The sequence below is a fragment of the Nycticebus coucang genome, chromosome 16 (assembly GCF_027406575.1).
Source record: "Nycticebus coucang isolate mNycCou1 chromosome 16, mNycCou1.pri, whole genome shotgun sequence".
Lineage (NCBI taxonomy): Eukaryota > Metazoa > Chordata > Mammalia > Primates > Lorisidae > Nycticebus > Nycticebus coucang.
In genome coordinates, this window is record NC_069795.1 from 46,647,514 (window position 1) to 46,669,242 (window position 21,729).

Genomic DNA, 21,729 nt, shown 5'->3' on the forward strand with positions numbered 1-21,729 from the left:
GGGATATCTTTGGGGGGAACATTTTTTATCAGCCTACTTTATAATCTTTCCGAGACTTCTAAGACATGTAAAAAAAGTTGATTTTCTTGGATTTATCAAACATTTTTAGAATTATCTATGATAAGCCACTCATTGTGCATAGGACTAATTAGGTTAAAAGAAAACAGTGTTAGGACATGTTTTAAACTAAAAAATATGTATATATATATGTGAGTAAATTAATAGTAGTTTGGATGATGACTATGCCTCCTCCTGATAGTTAAAAAATTATTTAGCTAATTTAGTATTCTAAAACTGCTTTGTAGGGTACAGGGGTAGGGAGGAGTTGGTGAGGAGGAAAAGCCAGTTTGTGTACCTGTAAAGTTGTGTGCCAGACAATTCCATATCTCAGGATTTCCATAATCTAGCTCCTATCCATCTAACCAACCAGATTCTATCTTTAAACAGATTTTAAAGAATGGTTTCCTATTCTAACTCTACTGAGTCTGGGTATATGTTACCATAAAGAATGTTAGAACCAGGCACAATCACATCTTCTGTCTATAAAACAGACAGCAATGTTGTGAGTTTAGTCCCAAGTAAGACCCACTGCTTTTGGTGTAGACCAGCTGTGGTCCACAGAGAGCTCTCCTCACCTGAGACTGAAGAGGATGTTCCCATCAGGGTACACACGCAGCATGATGTTCTCCATAGTTGTATCATGGATGAAGGATCTTTTAGAATGGACAAAAAAGACATCAGGCACCCAAATCTTTTGTATCAATCTGTGATCAAATGTCATGCTTTTGTTTGTTGTGCTAGGGAAGGAGAGCCTCTCATCTTTCCAGTAATGCCTGAGATAAAATGTCATTGTAAAATCCTAGACAGAGAGAAAAAGAAACCAGTTAAAACCAGTAGGAATTTGATTCAAAATGACCACTTATCTATTAGTCCCAGGACTAACTGTCATGGGTGCTGAAGACTTACGAGTGAAGGGCTCATATTACATTTTCGGGTAGATTTAGGATAAAGCTAATAAGCCTAAGTTTTGGGCTTCTCCTTCACATGGACTTTGGTGAATGTTGACAGTCTCTGGGAGTGATGGAGCATTCAAATTGGGGAAGAGAAGTGTTGGTGTGAATGCCAATGCTGCAGAAAGACAGCCTTGCAGCCTTCAGGGATAAGCTCACTCCTGCAATGTTAAGAAATGAGGGCAAGAAACAGACTACATAGCATGGAATGGCGTGTAGCAAAGTTCTTTATTCGGGGGTCTGATTTTTAAACTCACACTGAGTTCACTTTGTGTGCTTGATGTAGGATATGTTTATTTCTAAATATTATCCTACAAGAAGTGAAGTTATAACTGAAAGCATTTCTATATAAACATTCTGGTAAATTACCTAAAGAGATCTCAGAAGAAAGGGACCTGAAATTCCACTATTTTGTTATCCATTATTTCATTGTGATTTCTTTTCTAATTCTGAGTAAATATTCACTTTTAAAATTGATTTTTTTATTCATAATTTTGTACGATTTTTATTAAAGACTCTCAAGCTGAACAAACTATAGCCCCACAGAAACCCCGCATTTATTAGAGCTATTTGTAGAAAGCAAGTTGTCAGAGGTTCTGGGACAGAGATAATGTTCATCTCAATTATAAGGAAATAAGAATAGGAGGGAAAAAACTATACTAACATTATATTAGAAAAAAATATTTTGTTAATACATTGAGTTTAATTTGCTCGCAGATATTACATTTAATGTTTGGTTCTTTGAATAGAAATTCAGCCAGTTTCATCCAAGTCAATGGGTGTGGACTATGACAATGGGTTTCACTTTTTATAATTGTTTGTTACTTACTATCTTTTATTTCCCAATAATAATTGATTTTTTTGAACAAGTGCATACAATAGAACTTTGGCATTTATTATACAAAGGATACATCTCAGTAAATGCCAAGGAAGTCACCAATTACTTATGAGCTAGGTTTCTCCTAGATTTAGAACAGAGGTACATTGTATTATTGCTCTAGCTTAATCTGGGAGCATTAGCCTGTGGGTGATTTTTTTATTAGGGTGAAAGCGAAGAAATAGAATGATTCATTAACATAACAGTACAAGGAATTGTACAGGTTACTGCACCTTCATGGATTTCTTTAATAAACATATATTTAGAATCAGACTTTCAGTCTGATCTGAAGGTCATGGGGTAAACACTGAACTCATGAAGAAAGAGCAGACCATGGGTGTGTGCCAAGGATACAAGTACATCGAGTCACTGCCGGCTGGTGATAGCGTCAGAAGCAGAGTAGGCAGTGGCTGGAAGTAGGACAAAAGACAAAACTTACATGGATTGAAAGTGAATTTTGGATGGGACAAAAGAAGGTAGGAAGATGGTAAATGAGAAGTAAAAAAAGCCAACCCGAGGGAAGAGGGTCGCTGATAGGAAGCATTTTCAAATTGGACATGGTGAACCCAATAGGGTTTTACCTGATACCTATTAGCCAAGCTAACCTTATTTTGGGGGGAAGATGATGCCCAGTTTTGGATGCTACATGTTCAAAATAACAATTTTAGATGCAGACTGGGTTATTCAGAAATGATGTGGATATTATGCCTCAAGAGAGGAAACAAGAGCTTGTTCCAGGAGTACAGCAAGTTCCAAGAAGTACCAATAAGAGCACTATCTGGGGAGGGAAGGCCCCAGGTCTTCTGAACCAGGCCTTTTTGTATAGGGGATTGTGTTGCTGCTATTTCCTTAGGGCCCCGGGTGGCAACATGAAGGAAGTTTAATATAAGGCTTGTATCAAACTGCAATAAGAATTGACTTAGATAATGACAAGAACCAGAAGGACCACTGGCTGAGCAGTTTACAGACTGAAACAGGATCCAATGGGTCAGAAGATTTAGTTTAGAATTTTTCAGAATTTTTGTGTAACCCAAACATTTCTTTCAGTTATTGAATTAGAAAAACCACTGTAAATATAAATATTAAATATATATATGAAAAGATTATGTGACCTCAGTAATTTATGTTTTCTAAGCCCTGCTTTGAGATCCCTGTTTACTTTCTCTCTTTCTCTTTTTATCTTTTTTTTTGTGGTTTTTGGTCGGGGCTGGGTTTGAACCGGCCACCTCCGGCATATGGGGCCAGTGCCCTACCCCTTTGAGCCAGAGGCACTGCCCTTTCTCTTTTTATATTTAATTGTGGTGTCTGTATATTACAAAAATAATATACAGACTCTAAATTTCAAAACTTAATTCTATAAAAGTCACTTTGCTAGAAGTTTATGTATTAAGAATAATTTTATTCCAAAGAGTATATAAAACCAACTTTTGAAAAATCATAAGAACACAGATTTACAAGATTCCAGAAAAAAAGGAATGCAATGCATGGATTAGTATACACATAAAAAATGTCCATTAAGTGAATAAATTGGATAAACAACAAATATATTTTCAGATGGAGAACGGAGTTTGAAAAGAAAGTAGTTTATCTTTTCCCTATTCTTGGTTTTATAACATTATACAATATTTCCTTAGTTTTATAAAATAAAAACACAAGAAAATCAGCCTGCCAAATTTAAAGCAGAAAACGAAGGGTGATAAGCATCTTGCTAAGGGCTGTGATCTCAAATGACTCCAAGGACGCAGGTGGGCAACTTCAATGGAAGAGGCAGGCTGAATCTAAAGAAAGCAAGGCACCAGTTTCAGAGCAATCCGGAGGACACAGGTCCCATCTAAAGTATTCAAAAATTAAATCGTTTTGTACTCTGGGTTGGGGGTCAGAGAACAAAATTGAAATTCAAACCCAATCCAAAATTGCAACCAAACCAAAACCTGTTTGTAAGCTGGATCTTACTAGTGAGTAGTTGTTAAGGCCCTTGCCATCAGCAGTTACATGGAGCATAGTGCTGATGGGAAACAAAAGAAATAAGTCTAAAAGGGATGATGGAAAAGACAGCACAACTGAGGAGACTGAAATGAGAAAGTGTGATTCAGATGTAAGAATGCACAGCAGTTAGGTAGGAAAAAGGAAAAACATTGAAATTTTGAAACTAAAGGCATTCTTGATTTGGCATATAAAAGTGAACTAAAGGGGGCTAAACAAAACTCTAAGACTACATTAACAAATTAACAGGAGTAGGTAAAAAGGAAATACTATATATCTGAAAACAAATATGTAGGTGTTTGCACACGAGTTAGCCATGGTATTGACTAAATATTGCAAAACTGAATATGACTTAAATGAAAATGGGTCTGGTAATTATTTAGACAAAGAAGAGGATTCTAAATTGGGAATAGAGCAAATAAAATGGAAAAGGTAGGGTAGATGGTATTGAAATGTAAAAATAGCTAAAGTAAAATCAGTTCCAGGGAAAAGAAGAAGAAACGAAAACACCAATGTAAGCAAAAGGCATAGAAGACAGAAAATGTTATGAGGAAGGTTGAAGATAATAACAAGTGATCAGTTTCAAGTTTAATGAACATTGGTTTGTGAATAATAAATAGTCCATGAAAATACAGATGTTTCTTTGCAAAATAAAATAGTGGCAGTCCCTTCAAGATTTCTAAAAACTATAAGGGAATATATTAATACAATTTTTTTTAGTTTTCTTTTTAGTCCCATGAATTAAAAAAAAAAAAATCCTTTATCTTCTGCTACTCATTGTTTACAGACAGATAAGCCAAACTGATATCAATTGACATATTTGGAAACAGTCCATTCATCCTTGTTCAATTATTTATCTTGTTATGTATAAGGACTCATCGTTGTGATTTTACATTGTACCTGTATTATAACTGTTCCCCGTTCATGTTACGTAGTTAAATATATCATGATGTTCCCACTGAAAACCATTAGAAGGAAAAGAGAGATGTAGGATAGGAATGAAAATTTTAATTAAGGGCAGAAATAACTCGAGTACAGCAACCACAGTTCTATTATTCAGAAAAGCAGCAAAAATAAATAACATACATAATTAAATGAGTTAGTAAAACTAATCAGTGATTCTGATGCTGTTGATTTCTAATATTTTCCAATCTTTTCAGAAAAAGATAAATCAATATCCCACAGAGAAACTTACCATGTTAACCTCTGAAATGCTGTCAATGCTTTCCACCTGGACATCTATTGCCACGGGTACTGGGGACCCTTCAGAAAGAAGAATGGGTAATACGTTGATAAATGCATTGCAATTATTTCAGAAACATTCAAAGAAGAGCAATGTTCCTAGGTTGTAAATGGATTAAGTTTTTTAAAACAAGTATCTCCATTATCTATAGAATCAGAAATTATACACTCCAACAATAATTACAAAGGCATATGTGCAAATAAATGGTATTCCAATAATCATTACTCATTAGTTTGAGAAGAGCTCAATGTTATCCTTCTGTACTACAGAAATGGTATCTCCAGGTTTTTAATTTTTATTTCTTTTTAGCTAATAGTAATTTAAAAAAGAACAATGTCAAAAATCCTGAAAAGATGTCTTAGGGTATGCGTACGTATGTATTCTGTATTGTAATGGTCATGTTGGGGATTTAATAAGGGAATGTCATAGAGTCCTTGAGCAATGTTGGAACCTTTTCTCTCCTGCCAAAAAAATTATTCTTTTCCACTTGTGCAAGTGGTTGGTAGACTAGACAAACACATATAACAGTACCACATTACACACGGACACCACAGATTCAGAAGTGTTCCTTTGCTGAGCACTGGTAACCACAGGCTGCGTTTGGAAAGAAGCAGGCATCCTTAGAAGTGCATTTAGTGGGAAGATACTGAAAGTCAGAATTGGAGCAATTTCAGACAGAGAAAAATGGCTGAGATCTGTTTGCACTTGGGGCTCCCAGAATCAGGTGCAAGGGCCCAGACAACCTGACTGACATCATAAGAGAATCCAGACTAGACTGAGACTATGACATTTCCTGTTTATATCTAATGAAGGATTTCTCCACTTCCAGTGTGATGAAAAAGTGATGTTAATTATTCATCGTTTTGTTTTGTGTATGAAGTTTAATGCACATATATGTTAAATAATTTGTATATTTATATATGGTCTTTATGTGTTTTCATTCTATAATAAGCCACCCTCAATCAAACCTTATTGCCTATATAGTCCTGAGTTAAAAGAAAATGTTTTAAACTATTGTTCAAAGAATATAAATCTGTTTTAGTTAAAATTAGGGGATTTATAGGAATCAGGCCTAAAAAGCTTCCCTACTGAGGTTAAGTAATGCCTGTCCGTGCCGTATGCTATGTGTGCATGCATGTAATTCTACAGCCTTTTATAAACGCACAATACAATATAAAACAAAGTAGGTCTTGCCAGTCCCTGTATCTCTTTTGTAACTCCTCAATTAATTGGCTGATATTAATTTATTAACTCATTGATTAACATCAGATTCCCTTTTTTGGGTTCCTTAAGTCCATACCCTCAATATTATTTTGGGCTGTGAAAGGTTTCAGCTCACCAGGCCTGGGGTTGGTCACACAAATATATTCCTTTATCAGGTTCCCCCAATACCTCACTTACATCTTAACTACAATCTTCTTCCTGCCATTTTAGATCATTTAACATGTAGCCTTTAACATTAATTATGACAGTACTATAAATAACATTGCTTAATGATAATTATGAGGAAGGATTAACTTGGGAACATCTCATTATTATTCCTTAATAGGAATAAATAGGGTTAAGCTCTGGTGAGTTTTTTTTTGTGTGTGAGTGCACACATACACTTTTTTTCTTCAATTAATAGTTATCAAAATAAAGCTTCATAAAAATATCTTGTCCATGGCTCTACTTGGCACTTTATGATGAGTATATCTTCTTGTTAATTCCAGTACTCCAAGGGAATAAAATATTTGGAAAGGTCTTGGAGGAGTGGTAAAATGTCTTGGATAAAGTTCTCAGAAACACTGTCTTCCTGGTTCTTGAATGTGGCCTACAGACTGAATCCAAATTTTATATAATATATCCTTTTATTAAAAGCGGAAAAATGGGCAGCACCTGTGGCTCAGTTGGTAGGGTGCCAGCCCCCATATGCTGAAGGTGGTGGGTTCAAACTCAGCCCTGGCCAAACTATAACAACAACAACAAAAAACAAACAAACAAACAAACAAAAAAAAAAAACAGGGGAAAAGAAGAGAACTTCCTTGGTGCCTTCCATGGTGCTTAAAAAAGAACAACCTTGAAATCAGAAGGTTACAGATTCCCCTACCCTCAGGGAAGTCCACCACTGGTAAGAGATCTGGAATAACTAATGTCACTAAGCCTAGTTTCTCCAAATCTGAGTAGTAATACTCACTCTGGAGACTCATTTAACAACTAAAAATAATACAGTTATTAAACTTACTTGGTACTCAATAAATGGCACAAAATAAATGTCACTACTACAGCAGCTTACAGTTTTTGTAAACCTGCCCCTTAGGAACATAAGCCACTATTCCCAGCACAGACATTTAGATCATTAGTCCACTCTTCACTAAAATAGTGATCCAGTGCTTCTCATCACTTATTTTCTGAACAAAACCAACAACTTGGATTTAGTATGTCATAACTTACACATAGATCCTAGGTGCTTATGCATATCTCTGCAAGCCTGGGGACAGACATATTCAGGCCCCTGCTGCCCAAGCACTGGAGTCTCAGGCTGTCTGAAGGCCATTCTAATAATGGAGCTAAAGTATGGCTTGTCCATCAGGAGCAGATTCCTGGAAACATCTTAGGTTTCCTCTTCCCTCCCTCCAGATTTGCTTTGCTCTGGTGAGGATGAGCTCTTCTGTTTGCAGGGAAGGTGTGTGCCCTCTGGTACTGTCTGCCTCATTCCTGTCTCTTTTGAGCTCCATGTCACATGCACCTTACTCCTGGATTGAAGAATCTGTACTGTGCTCTGGCATTCTTGAAGATAGAATGGAGAGTGAGGGGCATGGAAAGGCAAGATGCAGCATCAATTTTGGATCTGGATAAAACCTTCAAAGAACAATTTTTTGGGGACTGAGTCACAGAGATAAGGTGGCAAAAAAGCAGAAGGATTAAAAATCATGGAACTTGTACAGTCATATAAACCTGAGTTACAGTCAGACTTCTGTAAATTCCTCAACTTCTCCTATCTTAGTTTGCTGATCTGTAAAATAGGAGAAATAAATATCTCATACCTACCTTACAGTGTTGCTGGGAGACTATGTGAAAGAATGCTTGTTAAGTCCTTAGCCTAACCCCTTTCAAATGTCTTAACCACCAACTTATCCATTACTATTGGATCTGTTGTAAATAAACAGCATAAATAATAATTTTATACCTTTATTAATTAAGCATATAAAGCATAGACGATACAGTAAACATTAAATATCAATCATTATGATTATGGTGTTGATTTCCCAGAATCATTAACTTTTATATACATAAAGATACATGTGTGTAGCATCAACCTGGTTTTTATGCAGGTTGGAACAATGAGGGTTAAATAAAAGTTATCCATCAAATTTGTATGATGTATTTAAAATTTATTCTTTAATATATTATCCCATCTTATCATTATGGCTACACTTTGTGAGCTGGATAGAACTGATTTAGTTCCACTTAACGTACTAGGAAACCCATATTCAGGTTACAATATTTGCCTGAAACCCAAAGGTAATTAATGATTGGAAAATGTCCAGGTCCTTTTTAATCCCAGTGTGGTACTCTTGTTTGACAAGCAAAGACTGTACATGGCAGCTTTTATAACTTTAGCTTTTGTCTTGACTCAGTAACCAGTATCTAGATGCTGAATTGATTTCACATCGAAGAAACAAAGAAATTGTCATCTATAGGACTAAAACAATAAAGGCCTTAGTTATGGGAGATGCAAAGGGTAGGGGATGCATAAATGAAGAAAATGAGCTGCAATTTATAACCCAAGTTAAACAAAAAGCTCCCCTAAATTTATATCCTCCTGTTCTCACATAATGAGTCAATTAATCTTCTAATGTTTTATAAAAGTAAAAAACACTGCAGTAGCAGCTGGTTTTAATGTTAAAGCTAATTAGGAAAACACATTAAGGCAAGAGAAGTGCTGAGGTTACATTTAGCTGAAGAGGAAAGAAGTATGTTGGTGTGTTTGTGTTACAGACAAGTATAAAAAAAAAAGAAGATAAATTAAAGCTTGTCTAATTTCCTCAAGGAAGTCTAATTTCCTCAAGGAAGGCATGAAAAGAGAAATGGGTCATTGGTAAAAGAAGTTGTTCTGATCAAGACAGGCGCGAGAAGGTGAAGTACTATACTTCGCAGAGCTACCAGACTGACACTTCTGACTGAATTTATGAATTTTTCTGCCTGAACTGACTGAACACAAGCCATTTGGACACCATTTAGCCCCAGTCTATGATTGTCAGAAAAATTTCTTCATCATGGCACGATTTGTCACCTGCCACTAAGTAGCACGTTTCAATTGAATTTCTAATAACCCCACAAAGTTCCCTCAGGAAAAAAAAATTAAAAATAAAAAAAATCTTAACATGTTATCTTTAACAGATTAAGCAAATTGGGAATTTAAGGTTGATTTCATGTTTTTTCTGGGGGCTTAGGCTGATACAAGGCATGGGGGACAAAGCCAGAAATGTTTTAAAGATAGAAGAAGAAGATACAGCTCTTAGTAATCTATAGCAGTGTTTTGTAAACTGTAAAGTGTATGGGAATCACCTGGGGAGCTTGTTAAAAATGCAGATTTTTATTCAGAAATCCTGGGATGGGGGCTGAGCTTCTGCAGTGCTAACTCACTCTCAAGTGATTCTGCTGCTAGTCTTTTTTGGGCCATTTTGAGTGACAAGACCTCTCTAGACTGCTTGTTTCAAGGTCTACATTCAAGGACATTTTTCTCTCAATCTTTCTGGTTCTCAATGGCCTACAATAATCTCCCTAAAAACTCTTTCTGCTAGGATCGGAATTAATTTAATTGTGGAATCTAACCTGACAGGAATTAAGGCAGCTTTCTGAATTGGTGTTGAAGAGTGCATCGTAATGAACTTCACATTGAACGGCTGGAGATGCCGTATCAGACCATTCCCGTGTGGCTGGCGCCCCCTAGTGGCTCAAAAGCCCAATTGTCGGGCAGGATTCCCATTACAGGGGAATTTGTAGTTTTGTTTTTTTTTTTAATTTCAGATTAATATGAGGGTACAGACGATTAGGTTACACTGTTTGCATTTGTTAGGTAAAGTCCAAGTTGCTCTTGAGCCCTTCACCCAGGAGGTGTGCTGTATACCCTTACTCTGTGCCCATTAGGTGACAGCTTGCCAATACTCCCCCCCTTTTCCCCCTTCTCCCCTTACCTTCTCCCCCACCCTGAATTTAATTGTTTTTCTTTCCTTGTGTGGGTGTGTAGTTGTTTATCTATTGGTTTCATATTATTATTGGGTATGTTCGATACTTGTTCTTCCATTCTTGTGATACTTTACTAAGGAGGATGTTCTTCACCTCCATACTCAGGGGTATCATCCTTATGGCAATTCTAACAAGTCTTGAACCACTACCATTCTCAATGGACTATTTCTTCCTCCAACAAAATTTGCCCAAATTTGGATAATATGCTATACAGCTGCCTCGCAATATTCTGAGCCTTGGTCTCTATGTCTTTATAAAAGTTTGTGCGATCCCTGACAAATTCCAACATTGCATAGATCTTCAGAGAGAACTAAATCTCCAGACAGAACTACAAAACCCCAGAATTTGTAGAAAAAATTACAAACATTTTTATAGAGTTATAGAGATCAAGGATCAGAATATCTGCAAGGTAGCTGTATAGCATATTATCTGAATTTTGGCAAATTTTGTTGGGGGAAGAAATAGTCTATTGAGAATGGTAGTTAGTAGCTCAAGCATTGTGAGGAGAATTCCATAGGATAATACCACTGAGTAGTGAAGTAAAGGAAAAAAGATAAAGAAATAGTCTTAGAAGTTATTGAAGTTAATGTCAAAGCTTCTATATCTTAAATTAGGATTCAATAAGTGTGAAAGTTGCTTTGGTAAAAAAATTAAATTCACCAAGATTTAATCTGAAACTGATAATCTAATGCAGTGGTTCTCAAAATGTGATTCTCATACCAGTAGCATCAGCATCAGTATCACCAGGAATTTATTAGAAACGCAGATCACTAGCTCAGCCCAGATCATTGTGAATCAGAGCTCTGGAGTGGGGCTCAGTAATCTGAGTCTTCAGAATCCTTCTGTTGATTCTGACACCTGGCATAGTTTGAGTCACTGATCTAATGACATCAGGTCAGAGCCTTAGAATTTTAACCTATTGTTTTCAGGAAGTTTAAAAAAAGAAACGAAAAAACCAAAGACAAACACGAAACCCTAATCCTCAGCATAATAACTACCAGACATACTTTTCCTTATCTGTTAACAATTGGTTCCCCATAGTATCTCCCCTTGGTCACAGTATAGTATTAGAAGAGTATCTCCCCTCCCCACCCTGAATATGTCAAGTGTTAGTCATTTATCAAAAAGGTGGACATGTCCTACTGCCAGAGGATCCTGCTTCTTTCCTTCATCCCTACTTCCCTCATCTTCACATATCTAGAATCCTGAAAAGTTATCAGTTCAGGAACTGTGGGAGTGAGAAACTTTGAGTCAATGAAAGAAGAGTCAGGATGGATTTAGTACAATTTATCAAGTTGATTTCACCACACCCTGTGTATTGCTGGACCACTTGGGTTGCAACTTGGTTCTACCACTTACTGCTTTAAGGGTCTAGGGCAAAGCTCTTAATCTCTCTAAGCAAAATTAGAGAGGGCAGGATTCCCATTACGGAAGCCCAGAATTTGTAGGGAATTTTACAAACATTTAACATCATGACAGTGTCTATTTCATAGGGTCACTGTTAGGGTGGAATAAGATAGTGCATTAAAGAGCTTAGTACAATATCTCATAGTCCAACATTTTGATCAATTTTAATTGTTAGAAGTGATAAAAGTTAAAAAAAAAAAAAAAACCACTCAGCAGAGAGGGAGCTGTGGCATTTGACATGTGAGTTTTTCCACGAAAGCCCAGCATTTCAGCTCATAACAATATTCAGTAAGGTTTTATGAATAACATGTAATCTAACTTACAGATTTTAGTTAAAACAGTAAGTTGGTATATAGGAAGGGTATGTCCGCTCACTATTAATTGAACACATACTATTTATGACAGTGTGCATAGTAGAAAAATAAGTTTTTTGGTCTAATTACAATAGATAAAAATATCAATTGTTCTCATTCAAGAGAAGATAATTGTTACATTTTTTTTTAACTGATGTTTTTAGCTGTGTTTTGGTCTCAACTGCTTCATAATTTCACCTCAACTTTGATGGTACAATGGGTTTTGACATGCATTTTGTAGATACAATACTCACCTCCAAACCCAGGTCTCATAGCGAAATCATGGTCTTCGATATGGAGAAGTTGCTCATGTTTCAGGGGCCATACTTTGGTAATGTCATCTTTCCTCTTTCTAGTTTCTTGTTTGCTGTTCCTCCAAAGGGGAAAAAAAATACTTTTGAGATACATATTTTGATTTAGGTTAGCCATCTGTGCTCAACATGTTCTGAAATACATACATAAAAGCTCATTTTCTCAGTTCATATTAAGCCAAAGATCTGTCAACATTTGCTCTTTATTATATAAATGTGGAGCAGATAAGGTAAACTAAATTTTGGAGCACCTTGAATGGCAAACTGAGTTTGGATTTAATGTATGAACTGGCACCATTTCTCAGAGTACAATTTTTAGACCTAGAATAGCCCAATTACCTGAGTGGAGGTAAAATTCAGGATCAAAATTTAGATTCATGGACCTCTGTCCCAAATCAATTAAGCCGCCAAGGAAACAGGGCCTAGGAATTTTCATTTAAACAAGTTGCCTAAGTGATTCTTGGGATCACTGAGGTTGAACAATCTCGGCACTAAGACAACGAAAAAATAAAAACACTGCAAAATTGAAAACTGATGAAAATAGTATTTTACTAAGACAAAATGAGTAAAAAACATGAGAACAGGTTGAGAGACGGAATCCCTCTCAAAGGTTCTAGAACCTGATGGATTGTAACGTTTGAACATGATGCCAGTTCAAATTGCGCAGTGGGTGACAGAGTACGTCTTCACCTACGGTTCTCTAGGGCAAAGGGAAAATAGGGTGTGGCTTCTCTGCCATTGGTGTCCTGAGACGTGGGAATAAAGCATGTCTCTCCCTGGGTCTGTGAACTTGGGCACGTGGCTCACATCTCCTTTCCAGAAATCTTGCCTGTGTGGAGGGAGCTTATCTGTGAGAGCAAGGTTCCTTTGTGAGTGACGCACAGCAGCTCTTCCTGATGGAGGCCTTGCTCAGCTCCTCTTAACAGAAAACTGCCTGTCTTCCTCACTGTCATCAAGCTCAGTAGCACCATTAACTGAAGACCCTGAGGGCTCTGCTAAGTATATCCTCCTCATTTGGAATACCTGAAGTACTTTTGTATTAATAAATATCTTCTCTGGGAAACAGATGTGAATTTTAACATAACACTTGGAGATGCAATTTCTCAACTCAATAAAGTGACTTTCATGGGGAGAATTTCAGATCCCAAAGCAGCTGGCAGAAGAAATACCTCCACATTTATGAGCACCTGAGATTGAGCAGGGTGGGCTTTCAACAAGGCAGTTTCTGGCTGAAACCTTCAGAGGCTTATAGATACATTTTCGCCATTGTTAACAATGGGGAAGTTGGGAGAAGAAATCTGTTTTGGGTGGAAGGCAATGAGTTTGATTTTAAAAAGGTTAAGCCATTGTATTCTACAAATAAACAAACACATATAACTATTTCTTCCAAGGAGCTAGAATTAACTAGAAAACTTCTTCCAAGGAGGTAAACTATTGATTAAAGTAATAGCAGCTAGGTTTATTAAATGCCTACTATGTTCAAGGCACCATGCCAGATATTTTGAAAATATTATTATTTTTTTTTTGGTATGCATTCAAATGATGACTTCCTGAGCCCCATGCCCACAGCTTAATAGGTTTGGGGTATAAGAATTTACATTTAAGACAACTTGTCAGGAGAATTAATGGCCTAGAAAATAGTAGAAATTTAATAAAAGCTAGCTACTTGTCATTATTTTAAGAAAAATTGAAATGTAACTTTGGGTGGAAACTTTTTTTTTTTGGTTCACCTTTATTACCCGGAATTGGATGGACTTTAATGGCAATTTCAAAACAGATTGATTGGTATTGTTTGAAATAAAAGAAAAGTAAATGACTTATGCACCATCATTTGTCATTTTCATTAGAAATTACAATCAAAAGATGGGCTGTCTTAGCTCAGTGAGTAAGGGGCCGGCCACATAAATCAAGGCTCATGGTTCAAGCCCAGCCCAGGCCTGCTAAACAACAATGACAGCTGCAACAAAAAACAGCCAGGCACTGTAGTGGATGCCTGTAGTGGCAGCTACTTGGGAGGCTGAGGCAAGAATATAGCTCAAACCCAAGAGTTTGAGGTTGCTGTGAGCTGTGATGCCAAGGTACTCTGCTGAGGGTGACAAAGAGATACACCGTCACAAGAAGAAAAAAAAAAAGAAATTTCAATCATAATCATTTACGTCTTCAACAGTTTCCATACTATATGAATAACTACTACGAGAAAAGAAATCATGATTTTCATCAGCACATGCTGAGAGTTGTGAAAAGATTTCTGGGCTTGGCACCCATAGCACAATGGTTAAGGTGCCAGCCACATGCACCGAGGCTGGTGGGGGTTCAAATCCTGCCCTGGCGAGCCAAGACAATATGAGAACTGCAAGAAAAAATTATCAGGTATTGTGGTGGACACATACAGTCCCACCCACTTGGGCGGCTTAGGCAAGAGAATCCCACAAAGCCAAGAGTTTGAGGATGCTGTGAGCCATGTCCCTGAGGCACTCTGCTATGGGTGACAGAATGAGACTCTGTCTCAAAAAAGAAAAAAAAAGATTTCTGGTTTAATTGCAGTTTCTTCTGCACTATTATTTCCAAAAAGCTTTCTATTTTCAAAAGTTCTCAGTATGCCTACCTTACAATTTAATTTTTGTTTGCGTGTTTGTTTGTTTTTTGGGACAGAGTCTCACTATGTCACTCTTGTTAGAATGCCGTGGCATCATAGCTCACTGCAACCTCAAACTCTTAAGCGATTCTTTCCTTAGCCTCCCAAGTAGCTGAGACCTCAGGTGCCTGCCACAGTGCCCTAATATTTTTTTCTTGAAGTTGTCATAGTTGTTTAGCTGGCCCAGGATGGGTTCAAACCCACCAGCCTTGGTGCATGCGGCTGGCACCCGACTCACTGTTATGAACGCCAAGCCTACAATTTGTTTTTAAAATTATTCATTTTTAGAATTACTTCCAGCAAATCAAACACTTTAGCATTTTAATAGTATCTAATGTTCTTTGTTTGTTTATTTACTTACAGACAGATTCTCACTCTGCTGCCCCTGGCTAGAGTGCCATGGTGTCATAGTTCCCAACAATTTCAAACTCCTGAGTTCAAGCAGTTCTCCTCTTTTAGCCTCCCAAGTAGCTGGGATTACAGGTGCCCACCATCACCTTAAACTAATTTTTTTTTTTTTTTTTTTGTAGAGACAGAGTTTCACTTTATCACCCATGGTAGAGTGCTATGGCATCACACAGCTGACAGCAACCTTCAGCTCTTGGGCCTAGGCGATTCTCCTGCATCAGCCTCCCAGTAGCTGAGACTACAGGCACCCACCACAGTGCCCAGCTATTTTTTTGTTGGAGTTTGGCTGGGGCCGGGTTTTAACCTGCCACCCTCAGTATATGGGGCTGGTGCCCCACCCACCGAGCCACAAATGTGGGTGGAAACTTTTGAAAATGTGTGAATCCCTTTGGCAATAGTATTCTTTGACTATAACTGAATGGCCCATCACTTACGGATAAATCTTAAGAGTTATTGGAATTGGAAAGGATAAATCTTAAGAGTCCCAAGAACATTGAAAAGAGAGCCTGCAATGAAATGCTCTCTTGGCAGTACATGTTAGAACATGCACCAGCTCTTCCTTGAGGGTTATTCAGCTACCCAGTGATACGTTCCATAGCCATCAGTTTTTACTTTTTTATACCTCATCTATCTCCTCCCCTGTTTGTTGTTTATACACTCCCTAAAAGAATTTTGAAAATCAGTGTACTCCCTCACACATATTTAAAAAGACATTGACAATTCTTTCATCATAAATTTTAAAATTAAATATTGATGACTTAAAATAAAACATGCTCCTTTTTAAAATGCATCCAATGAATCTAAATACCCCCATTATACATTTAAAAAAATACATGACAAATTTTTCTTTAAAAATTGGAAATAGAATCCCATTCCTTTTTTAAAAACATGTAATTTATTTTGTCCCTAGAATTTCATCACTCCATTATATAGATTTGAAAGAAACAAGGGTACACATTAAAATTAACTTTATTTTCTATGAACATTACAAATGGAGCAAACATATCTCATCAGTATCCATACTTTTAAAAATTAAGAGCAAAATGTCTTAATAAAGTGATGGTACATTTTTCCCAATTATTTTATGTAATCAGTAAATGGATGTTACTCATTGCTAGAATGAAACAGTGTTTTGCATAAATTTTATTCCTATTTTCTATTTGTATAGATGAAATTGTCAAAAAACTGTATTCTTATTTATGTAAGCACATAGTACTTGAAGAAATTTTTAGTATTGTTTTAGCAATGTAACAATGTTTTAAATTCCTTCTTATTTTTCAAAAGTCATGTTGCATGATCTCTCATCAACAATTACAGTTTCAGTGATTTACAATCTGACAAATTACTAAAGTTCAGTTTTGTTAAAAGTGAAAAATAGGAATTTGCCCAATTGGGAAAAGGATGTGCAATTTTGATTAGAGCCATCCACCACGTCAGTGATAATACTTATACCCAGGAATGTTTTACATGCTGGTTAACACATATAGTTGGGTCCAGGAAGAGAGAGAAAGATGCAATCATTACAGGGAGACTGTGGGCAAGCTTTCAGGTCGATCAAATCAGGAAAGAAGTCATAAGGAAGGTAAAGATCTAGAAATTGAGAGTTTTGAAACTGAATTATGTCCAGATGTCCCTGAGACAGCTTTCGTGTACCTATATAGGGGTCCATTATATCCTATATGTACCATATAGGGGAGTGTAGGTGCACTGGTTTGAAATCCCCTGGTTTATAGAATAATTTTAAAGGGCATTCAAAAAAGATTGCTGACATGAAGACAAATAAAACAAAGGAGACAAGCAAATATACTTAATGAAGAAGTTACCATGTGATAGAGCATCAGATCCAGCTCTCAGCTTTCTGATCCGATTCCATACATGTGTCATTTTAAACCACTTCGTGTCTTTTGCCCACTCCCCTATTTTAGTAGTAGTGCTTTCATTTTCAGTAGTTACTTGGATAACTTCTAAGAGGATCATTCTTTTTTTTTTTTTTATTGTTGGGGATTCATTGAGGGTTCACAGAACAAGGTTATATGGATTGCTTTTATTAGATAAGGACCCTCTTATATTTGTGTCCGATACCCCTTGTCCCCCAACCCCCCCTTCCCTTTCTCAGCTCTCCCCACCCCCAAGCCCCCAGTGGGTACTAGGACCTGAATTGTCCTCATATCAATTTGAGCACATAGGATTCTTATTTCTCCATTCTTGTGATGCTTTACTAAGAATAACGTGTTCCTTAAGCTTTGTCTTTACCACAAATTATTATAAGTATGGGAGTTTGAGAAACAGTAGGACTAAGTCTTGGTAACAGTTGTGGTTTTTCTCTTTGAGTTAGGGCGTGAAACAGAGGAAACATATTTCTATCTTCTTCCTCTCCTCAGGGTCAGAAACTCTACTACAATTTTATGACTGAGAAAGTGAGAGTGCAGAGGGCAGGAGAGGCTGGATTTTTGAGTGTTCTCAGCAGGGAGACAAGGGTCTTTCAGGAAGACATATTAGACAAAGAAATGAAAAAAATACTAGAACTGGTTGAGGAAAAATATATCCAACTCATTCTGATATATTGGAGTTTTGTTAGTGAAATGACAAAAACTCATTTTAATTGCGTCACACTCAGTTGGCTGCTGTACAGAACCGCTTTCCTGAGGACTTGGAAGCCTGTGTATTTGATTAGTTAACTAGGATTAGAACTTGAAAACAACTATCCCTGACATGCATAAACTATTTACCAGGGGGAGAATACCATTAGTAAGCATGTTTTAAAATATTTTATATACCAATTTAAGCTATAACTACCATTTTATGCCTATTAAATGAGCAAAAGACAAAAATAAATGTTCATGCTCCACACTAATAAGGATATGATGAAGTGGGAACATTTATACTTTTCAGGTGGGAGTATAAATATTGCTAAAATCTTTTTAGAAATTCATCTCAGGAACTATAAAGGTATTTCATAGGCTTTGACTCGGTAATTCAATTCCAGGAAAATTACAATTTTTATTGGTAAAGGAAAAAATTACATGAGTGAAAATATTTATTGCTATTATCTGTAACAGTGCAGGGTTGAAAAGAAATGTTCAAAAACAAAGAAGGTAATTCTTGTCCATTAATTCAAATTAATTATGTGGACTGATTAAAAATACCAAAGTGATGTCTACGAAGCAATGTGGAAAATGCTTAAGGAAAGAAATTATGAAATAGTTTCTATGCTATAATTTTAAACATGAAAAAATCACGTAGGTGAATGAATAAGAATTAGAACTTGGACTTGGAAAAGAGAAAGTGTATTTGAGATTCTTGGTGTTTTTTCAATGTAAAAATCCATTATTGCTCTGGTGTTATTTTTATAATAAATACTTCATAAATTATCTAAAATAAGTTGAACTTGCCAGCTATAATCTTTTCTTGATAAGGATCTATAGGTCATAGCTCTCCAACTTATCCTTCCTTTCTTCTAGGTTACCTCTACAGTCTCCATACATAGGGAAAATGGGAAATTGTGGCTAACTTTACTGTTTACAAAATATTCATAAAATATTCATTAGAATATTTTACAAAGAGGTGGCCAACAGGTAGAGAATATTCATCTTGTAATGAATACTTTGTAAATAAAGGTGCATTTGGCTACAAGTTCCCACTCCCTGTGTATGGTGCGTTTAGTGGCGACCTTCGGGACACCTGTGGAAGCATGCACTCCTGCTAGCATGGGAAGTTCATAATAAGGTAAAGTGTTATTACAGACTGTAATTTTGTACAGTGTTATTTGAGCGTTATCTCAAATAATGTGGACAAAATTTTAAAAAGGTATTTGTAGGCTTATTGTTTTTCTTTAAAGAAATACAAAATGAATAAAAAATATTCTATGAGGCTACATAGAAATAAATCTAAGGAATAAGGTAAAAAGCAGTGAGAAAACCAGTTGTTCCAATTTTTGACCACTAAGAAAACCTGCAGGATTTTGGATCCAATGCTTATTTCCAGGTCCCTGATGCTTTTGAGATATCTTAAAGAGGACTTGGTGAATTAGATGGAGAAAATCTTGCGGCTTTGATTGAATTGCTCCTAATCCCTGAACTCTGGGGATCCATACCTGACTTTAATCAACAGCCTGTCTCTTTTAAAGGAAAAACCTAAGCATATGAGCATTTCTGTGGAAGAGCCAGCGAGAGAGTGGTCCCATTTGGGTCTCTGTCCAGTCCTGAGGCTCGTAATGAGGCCTTAGTTTTCTCATCTGTGAAATTAAATTGAACCAGATTAGGAGCAGACATTTTTGGAGAACCTACATGGTGTATTAAATTGGAACGTTTCACATGAAAGTCTGGATTTCCTGCTTCTTTTGGAAAAAAAAACAAACAAACCAGAAATCTGGCAATACTAGGTTCAAGTTTTCTTGTAGCAAGAAGAGGCTGGACCTGCCCAGCAAGTACCCTATAGTTGGAGTCTTTGCCACTCTGTCTTCTTGCAGTAGCATTGAATTTGCAATTCCTTACATGGTCCTGGCTTTTACATTAGGTTCTGGGTAATGTTTAACAAGGTGGATCTCCAGGAAGAAGAAGCCCTAATTTATAATGTTTGCTTATTACCATGGTGTAAATACTCCCACACGGCTGACTTCAAGCTCCTGACATGCACGGGATGTGTGCAGCCTGTGGTAGAGTGTGGTCTGATATGTGGTCTGACAGTAAGCACAGTACAGTGTAGCAGACGATAGTATGTTGGAGTATTTCTTCCATGCAGATGTGATAGGCTAAATGATCTTAAGAGCAAGAGGTGATAGTAAGATGCAGTGAAAGAACTAGAAGTCGTGTTTTAAGTACTTAATGCGTTTTTTTAAAAAAATAATTTATTTAATTGTAAGTTTATATCATTTAATTTTTAATAATGTTTGTTTTTAACAGCTAGCTCATAAATTTCCTATAAATTTAACTATTGGCTCTTGCAAACCATTTTGAGCAGATTCTAACCCTCTGCTGATTATTCCTAAGGCCAGAGTCAATAGGTTGCTCCTCCAGGATCCTTAGCCCCCAGTAAGGATTCATTACGCACAATTATTGAAAGAATGCAGAGAAGTCAGTGAGTCTATATGCCTACTTCTCTTTGCATTACCAGGGAACCAAATTTCTTCTCCTTAGGCGAACGAGGGACATTTTAGCCTGTTATTACTCACTTTATTCATGCCCCTCTAGTCTGTATTTTTTAGAAATAAAGGAAATATTTCAATAAAAGATTTTTAAAGACTTGGATTAAAAAAAAAAAAGAGAATCTTTGGATAAAAAATGTGTTTCTATCCTGAATAAAAACAATTAATAGCAAAGCATTTAAAGACCCGATTGTATGAAAACTGGCCCCAAATATTGCATATAAATATGAGGTAATTATAAATACTCTTTATAATTTTCAGAGACAGACCATGTCTTCCCTTCATGTTTACTCTATTCATTCTCTTCCATTATGAAAGAGCATATTATTGATTAATTAGTTCATTACTTATTTACTGACTGATAATCAAGCCCGTGTGGGGCAAAGAACCTCACAGTATTTGTCGACATACTAAGGTAGGAAGCCTCCTCGGCTCCTTTCTCTAGAAACTGCCCTCTACAGTAATTTATGTATTTTTGTCAAATGCCTTAAAATTTTCATGAAAGAGTGTTTGAGTGACAGCTCAGAAATTGGCTGGCTGGATTACTCTAATTCACTCAGGGAGTATACCTGTGTTTCATTCTAAGTGGGTACTTCTGAACCAGCGTGATGGTTTACTCAGTCTCTAGTGCCCTAGAGGATTTGTCTTCAAAGAACAAAAGAGCAGATATAAATTTTAATGAGTCCTATTCTAGCTTGCGGCTCAGAGGGGTACCTCACTTAGGACATACAGAAATAAAACAAATATGTTTGGCCCTATGTAGTAAAAATCCCGGGTTCCCTATGGAGGAAATCTGCTTTGGGTAGTCTCTAAAATCTTCTCTTCCTTTAGATAGGAAGAGATAGGATCTAAAAATAAGGCATTTAACAAAACAAAAACATTCCTATAGACAACAAAGAACTGACAGTCTCCTCTTGCCCCTTAAATGACACCTAAGAAATACATATGGTAAATTGTTCTGCAGCAAAGCTGTCACTGACAGTGAGCCCAGCCGGTGTGATGAATTGGCTGCTGTGACAATCTCTCTTTTCTTCCAAACTTCCAGCAAATAGACTGAACAAATCTACTGTTTGTATGGTAGATGAAATTTTTAGCAGTCTTCATTTATTTTAAAATAAAAGAATGAT

At 36.6% G+C, this 21,729-nt stretch overlaps 1 protein-coding gene across 1 annotated transcript in view; it reads right to left on the reverse strand.

Annotated features, from left to right (window-relative positions):
* GABRR3 (gamma-aminobutyric acid type A receptor subunit rho3) overlaps positions 1-21,729 on the reverse strand; it is a 47,064-nt gene that overhangs the window by 24,055 nt on the left and 1,280 nt on the right. The window contains exons 2-4 of the mRNA XM_053565534.1: positions 12,360-12,472; positions 5,066-5,133; positions 636-859 (exon numbers count right to left, since the gene is read on the reverse strand). Coding sequence (XP_053421509.1) covers positions 636-859; positions 5,066-5,133; positions 12,360-12,472 — 405 coding nt within the window. The remainder of the gene's footprint in view (positions 1-635; positions 860-5,065; positions 5,134-12,359; positions 12,473-21,729) is intronic.